Below are 7,363 nucleotides of genomic sequence, written 5' to 3' on the forward strand. Positions count from 1 at the left end.
TGAATATATATTGTATATTCCTCTTGAATTCTTCTTGTTTGAAATTTCAAACTTGTTTGAAATTGTACATTCATATGCATCAACGTGTAACATGTATATAGTAGGCGTAGAATATGTGTACTGAAACTTCTTTGAAATTAAAATAAAACACAAAATAAAATATAAAAGAAATGAAACGCAGCAAAAAGAAACCAGATTTAGGGGGGCTAAAACCCTAAACCTGCAGAGGCCTTTAGTCGCGGTTGGCCTAAAGGTCCTTCGCCCCGACGGACGCCTGCCGCCCACGTGGACGGGCCTTTAGTCGCGGTTCGTAAGCAACCGCGACTAAAGGAGGGGCCCTTTAGTCGCGCATAATTAGTCGCAGTTGCGCAACCGGGATTAATGCCAGTTGCGAAACGCGACTAAAGACCCTTTTTCTACCAGTGTATCCCTTATTTGTCTGTCCCGAAAGGTTACTAAGAGCAGGCCAATCATTGATGGTTACGAAAAGCAACGCTCGTAGGTCAAATTCCTCTTTTTTGTGCTCATCCCACACACGTATATCAGGTCTGCCCCACAACTGTAAAAGTTCATCAACTAATGGCCTTAGGTACACATCGATGTCGTTACCGGGTTGCTTCGGACCTTGGATGAGCACTGGCATCATAATGAACTTCCGATTCAGGCACAACCAAAAATGAAAGTTGTAGATGCATAGAGTCACGGGCCAGGTACTATGGCTGTTGGGAGGATGAGCTAAGATCCAGATAAAAAAATGTATTTCTATCAAACCGCTGCATTCCATATAAAAAAGGAGGCCGAACACTGTAGTGAAGACATACACATGAGCCACACAGCACCAAGTTAAGATCTGAACAATTTGGTGCGTGTTTTTGCCACAATATTACTACGGAGTAGTTTATAACAATTCAGTCTCTGGATAGCAACAGTTCTTGTTTACAATGTACAAGCAGGCGAGACGGCAGGCTTGAAACTGAAGCTAGCTGCACGTCCACGACCTTACAACCTTAATATTAATCCGTAATTAAACAAACAAGCAAGCGAAAGGCATAGCAGACTAGAGTGGCACTAATAAACCCTAGCTAATTTGCTTCCACGCGCTCATGCGCACAATAGTTCCCTTCCTAAAACACCGGAAACGGCTCGTCATGTCGCTGGAGCTGACGATCTCTTCTTGGTTGGTTGATCAGAGAGATTCAAATCCATACTAAATAAAGAGAGAAAAAAGAAAGAAAATGCGACGCATGCAGAAAAAAAGAAAAGGTCAGCTGCTGTGATGCTAGATGTGAATGCTGCTGCCGTTCCCAAAGTACGTGGTCACCAGGCCGTTCAACGGTTTCTTCTTGAACAGTTTATTGGACTTGGCGGCTCCGGTGCCGGTGATGCATCTGGACGGTGAGCTGACAGTGCCGCTGGAACGCTGCAGCAGGTGCTCTAGCTGTCCAGATGATGCAGCTATTAATCCTGTCACACATGCAAGAACGTTCGTGTCATTTTATTATTAATTTGTTCAGGACAGAGTGAAGTAGAATTTTGAGGATGTTTTACCTAAGAAAAGTGGTGACGGCTTTCCAGGTCTAGAGTTAAATTCAGGATGAAATTGCATGCCCACGAAAAACTTATGAGCCGGTAGCTCAATAATCTGTATCCAGCATTTTATATTAGATGTTTGGAGGATAAAAAATACCAATGTGATACTATTACACTTAAAAGCTAGTAAGGCTTACCTCCATACGCCTCCCGCTTTCGTCCCTTCCCACGAAAGAAAGGCCTGCCTTCTCAAATTCTGAGATCATGTCAGGATTCACCTGAAAAATGGAGAAGGGTTTATTTTATCACCAGGCCGTGGATTTATAATAAAAAGTTACATGTCATCATATTCTACTTGACATACCTCGTATCTGTGGCGGTGTCTTTCGTCCACATAGTTAGCATTGGCATACCTAGGACAGTTCAAATTCCATAAGAACTATTTCCCCAACATGGAATGCGGAGAAGGCATCAAAGGTGGAAAATGAGGGTAAGAGCGTTCTTACAGTTTAGCAGATTTGCAGTTATTGACCTGGAAAAATGTCCTCCTTGAACCAAGGCGCATTGTTGCACCCATGTGAGTTGTGGAGCCCTGCAGAGGCACCGTTGAAGGAAGAAAATATAATTATAAGGTAAATTTACGGAAGAAAATTACTTGTAGCATGAAAATAAGGTAAGGTAAAGTACCTCTGGCATGAAAATAACGCAAGGTGTCTTTGTAGCTGGATCAAACTCTGTGCTGTTAGCGCCACACAAATTCATGACAGACCGGGCATACTCGATCACTGCAATCTGCATTCCCAGGCAAATGCCAAGATATGGAACATTCTTTTCTCGTGCATATTTTGCAGCAAGAATTTTTCCCTGGACACCTCTATCTCCAAAGCCTCCCGGAACTAGTACACCATTTGCACCCTGATGTAGAAAAGTCTTCAAATTTCTGCATAATGCCATCGCTTGAAAATATATGCCATGGCCGTGCTTACCTTTAGCAGATCCCATGCTTTTTCATAGGCATCAGGCGTCTATACAATGAAATAATACCCAAGAATCAGTAAATTCACCACTATAGGAACTTAGGAAGTGAAACTGAAATGGTATCCAGTAGCAATGTGCTGACCTCTATAGCTGCAGAATCTTCAAGATCGCAGGAAGGAACCCAGTCCACCACGAGTTTTCTGTCCAAAGCAACCGATGCATGCAGAAGAGCCTGGCAGAGGTGTCAGTAATTAAACTTGATTACACCCAAAACAATTTGCACAAGGACAGCTTTTCAACCAGAAATAAGGATGCATTCCAAGATTGCACTGAATGCCGACAAGCTAAGAAGCACACCAAAGAACTAGAGTAGTTGAGTACTGCTTGAATTTATGGTACTTAACTCACCTTCAAAATAGACAGGTAGGAATCTGATATACCAGTATATTTTCCGACCATGGCAATCCTAACCTGAAAATATTTGTGTGCAATATTTAGCACTGGATAATAAGGAAGGTAACAATTCAAAAGTTCAAAACACCAACCGGAGATTTCAATTTGTCGAACTTGCTGACTCTTTCAGTCCACTCGGACAACTTGGGTTCTTGAGACACTTTGCCCACACTATACTTAACAGAAGAAATAATGCTTAGTATACCTATAAATGAGTCGAATTGATGATCTTATCATACTTAGGCCAAAATACGTACCACCAAAGGCCAAGAACCCTCAGAATAGCTTCATGGGCTCTCTGTTTCTGTAAAACACCAGTATATATCATCAGGAAAGCACATCCAAATACGGGTTCAGGTAACAGAAGGAACTTTATGTGGACATACCCTGAGCAACAAGGGGATGTGCCAAATGTTTGTTACATCATGGAGATTAACAATATTTGAAACCTGCCAGAAAAACTCAAAGTCAGCACTAATGTTGCGTTATGCAACACTCATTTTACAGTACCCTTGCATTAAGAGGAAAGACTAGTTACCGGAACTTGGCAAAACTGCGAGAGTTTCAGTTTCACATTTTCTTCCAGTGGCTGCCATCAAACACAAAGCAAACCATGTACAGATTTAGCATCAGCATTGACAGGATGAAAATAGGAGGTAGGGCTCTGAAGAAAATGAAATTACAACAGACAGTGCTTGATACCTCAGTACTGCGGCATGCCAATATATCAGGCATTAATCCAAGTCCTCTTAGTCCACGGACACTATGCTGGGTAGGCTTGGTTTTCTTGAAAAATGACAGTTTGCATTATTTAAAGTAAACAATGCAAGTGAAAATGAGTGTTGCTGACAATGATAATATTTTTAGAATTATGGTCCCTCGTTGTGAGTAAAAGTTACCTGTTCACCAACTACATTTAGAACTGGTACAAGACTAACATGAACCAAGCAAAAGTTGCCAGCTCCTGAAATGCATATTAAGTAAGATCATGTTAATGGAAGCTCGATTTTATTTGCAAAACAAAACTGAAGCTAGATTTTGTAAAGCATGGTAAAAGGAATAAGTAGAACACTGAAGGACGTCACTTTTTCTCACCTACGCGGTACGAAAATTGACCTAATGCTTCGATAAAAGGCATCGATTCGATGTCCCCTGCACCAAGAATGGAACTGTTGTTATGTAGTGAAATACTATTTTGTCCAGTGCACTAGTATACTTGCAAACAACTATGCCCATAATGTTCTTAACAAGTTCCACGGTTCACTACCGTGGTGCAGTAAGTCATTCTTACCTATAGTGCCACCAAGTTCTATGACGCACACATCAGCTGGCTTGTCTGTGCCATCAACGGGATTCATCGCCACACGTTCGATCCACTCTTGTATCTCATTTGTAATGTGTGGCACAACCTTATTAAAGAGACTTAGTTCAATTAAGTCATCAACAAAAAAGGGTACTATTTGGATAAGAACCAAGAAACAGGGGAACTCTATCCTAATTACCAATTCGCACCTGAACAGTTTTTCCGAGGTAATCCCCTCTTCGTTCTTTGTCAATAACAGCCTGTAGTTTGATGATTAGAAAGGAGACTTTAACTGTTAGATTTTAGTTTAATTATCCAAGAAACACTAGCCTAGTAAAGAGGATATAAATCTAAGGTACAGAATATTCTTCATTGGTCCTAAATTTCAATAGGTACAGAACTGCCAACAGCTACATTTGGCATTTAATTGCAGTTTTAGTCCTAGGCCCATATATATAGTTGTCAAGGTGAAACATAAACCACAGATTCTGGTAAAGTGACACCCATTGAAAATTCTGGTAATAAAGTACCCAACTGTATTGTTACAAGAAACACAACAGGATATCCTCCAATATGTAAATGTCAAGTTTTTTTTTTTTTTTGCACTTCTGTAGATGTCAAGGTGAAGTACTATAAACCACAAATTTCCACTAGATAGCAAGTTGTCCTGAAGATTTTGTGCACTTGGACAGAGACAGTTTATTCCGGATCACCTGGTAGATCTTCCCTGTGGTTATGTTGTTGTCGCGAGTCAACTTGATGTCCAGAAACCGCTCATAGTTTCCAAGGTCCAAGTCCACCTTTTACCAAAAAAAAAAAAACAAAAATCAAAAATCAAAATAAAGTCCAATGAGCCGAAGAAAAGAAGAATTGCAAGTATCCAATACTTAGCTCAGTTTTAAGAATACTAAGACATGGAAGAAGAGTACAAAATTCTCTGCCATTGACAAGTGGACAAGTGTATGGACTGCTAAAAAATGAGTGCTGACGTGGCATCTTGTAGGTGTTGAGGTGGCATTTTGTTATCCATGGTGCATTTGCCTATACTTTGTTGATAACACAGGTATGCTTCTAAACAAGTGCTTTAGTAGAAATTAGTGCAGTGAGGCAGGCCGAAGGAGATGGTAAAACAGCTAGTAGTGAGTACCTCACCACCGTCGTCCAGGACAAATACTTCGCCGTGCTCGAAGGGGGACATGGTTCCGGCATCGGTGTTGAGGTATGGATCTGCATCACATGGGGAGTGGCAGATAAACAAGATCAGAAACGCCACTAATCTAAGGTAACAATAGCTAACAGGGAGTCAGATGTATATACATGACAGGACAAGGAAAAAAATAGTTTGTTAAGAACTAGACCCAAGAAAGGTGCACGGCACTTGGCCTGGATGAGGAGACAAAAGTCTCGGGTTTTTTTTCGGGAAAAGTCTCAGTTAAGACAAAATATCTTCTTGAAGCACGAGGTGCCAAATTTGACCTGGATCACTAGCCCCATATAAAATACACCTGAGAAGTTCATGTGTATGAAGGAACCAGGACAGTGACACTGGCCGAGACAGTATCAGATTCAGATGCCCAACTTCACCAAAGTAACGACTGTGTAACCATAGAGATCACGGGTAAATGACCGCAAAATCGTTATTTTAACAGTTTCTTCACGATGGACTACTAACAGGGACAGCAGAGGAAAACTGTTCGAAATATCTAAAAGTATTGGCCTGCAAACGCAAAGTGCATTCGTTTTGCTATGTTGGGAAGAACAGTTGATTAATTTGTGAGCTAGGTAGAAGAGCATGGTTGACCTACCTCGCTAAGCTAAGTAAGCTACTGGTACTAGTATTAAAACATTTTTTTTTGGGTCGGCAAGAACCCAGAAGAACACGGGGACACGTACACAGAGGGATAGAATAAATGGCGGAGGCTGCTGCAGGCCCTCTGTGTACGGGGAAGGCGTCGTGGCGTTGGACGGTGCTGTGCCATCACGTGGCCGCCATTACGAAAGAGATAACGGACGTTATTTTTTTTGCCCTCTCTCTCTCTCTCTCTCTCTGTTCCAGTTTTGACCAGGAATAAAAATGGGGAAACGGCGGCGGGAAGTGCGGGGCCGGAGAAACGGCCGGCGGCGCGGGGGGAGGGGCGGGGAAAGTTACCGATCTTGATGAAGGTGACGCGGAGGCCGCAGGCCTTGAGGAGCACGCCGATGCTGCTGGCCGTGACGCCCTTGCCGAGGCCGCTCACCACGCCGCCGGTCACCAACACGTACTTCATGCTCGTCCCCGGTCACTGCACTGGAGATTGCTGCTATAGGCTGTAACTGCCTTGGGAAGGAGAGAAGGTGGGAAGAAGGGAGAGGAAATGGTTTTGGTTGGGAAACTTGGAATGAGAGGAGGGAGGGAAGGCTGGGGGGGGGCTTAAATAGGACTGACTGCCAGAGGCAGACAAATCCTTCTAAGTCCCACATACTAACTGAAAGGAGACTGAAAGTGTTGGTGCAAATACACCTTTCACTTTCACTCTCTAAGTATCCCGTTGGATGGTATTTTCTTAATGGAAATGCAAGGCTCTTATTTTTGGGTACTTAATCTGAGGCTCTGTTTGTTGGGTACTTAATGTGAAGCTCTAGGAGAACCACATTTCATTTGCATATTCTTTTAATTTTGTGTTCACTATTTTTAAGCTTCATTATTATGAAAATTATGTATCACCTACACAGTAAGTCTAGTAGTTTGTAGGTACAATTAAAAATATGACTTGCTGATGTGAACACCAACATTTTGTGATTTCGATGGACGTATCGGCCATGTCTAAACAATTCACACTCAAAATTTTCACACATCTTAAGAAAAACAAAACCTGAATATTAAAAATATCAAGTATAAATCAGAAGTGAATAATACCACGCCGGTACTATCAATAGTTGGATCAGTCAATTTTGTTTCTTGGTCTATGAATTTGCTTTGGATGTGAACTTTGGAGACAAGGTAGATATATGTCGTATCAATGTTGTCGACAAAATTTACAATTTTTTATTATCATTAAATATGATTTTTAATAAAAGGACACTTAATTAGTATAAGATAGCATCATGAAGATACAATTC

The 7,363-nt window shown here is 41.6% G+C and overlaps 1 protein-coding gene across 1 annotated transcript; it reads right to left on the reverse strand.

Annotated features, from left to right (window-relative positions):
- Positions 1 to 894: 894 nt before the first annotated feature.
- LOC127327730 (uncharacterized) lies at positions 895 to 6,657 on the reverse strand. Its single transcript, XM_051354527.2, has 21 exons — positions 6,414 to 6,657; positions 5,412 to 5,491; positions 4,978 to 5,064; positions 4,474 to 4,524; positions 4,253 to 4,370; positions 4,057 to 4,113; positions 3,861 to 3,925; positions 3,664 to 3,747; positions 3,500 to 3,550; positions 3,348 to 3,410; positions 3,219 to 3,265; positions 3,054 to 3,132; positions 2,917 to 2,979; positions 2,651 to 2,740; positions 2,517 to 2,555; positions 2,218 to 2,445; positions 2,037 to 2,122; positions 1,895 to 1,943; positions 1,728 to 1,808; positions 1,549 to 1,642; positions 895 to 1,464 (listed from the first exon to the last, which is right to left on the reverse strand). The coding sequence occupies exons 1-21, from the start codon at positions 6,529 to 6,531 to the stop codon at positions 1,280 to 1,282; spliced, it is 1,815 nt and encodes a 604-aa protein (XP_051210487.1). The 5' UTR covers positions 6,532 to 6,657; the 3' UTR covers positions 895 to 1,279.
- Positions 6,658 to 7,363: the final 706 nt, after the last annotated feature.

Source organism: Lolium perenne, chromosome 1 (genome assembly GCF_019359855.2).
Source record: "Lolium perenne isolate Kyuss_39 chromosome 1, Kyuss_2.0, whole genome shotgun sequence".
In the NCBI taxonomy this organism is placed as follows: domain Eukaryota; kingdom Viridiplantae; phylum Streptophyta; class Magnoliopsida; order Poales; family Poaceae; genus Lolium; species Lolium perenne.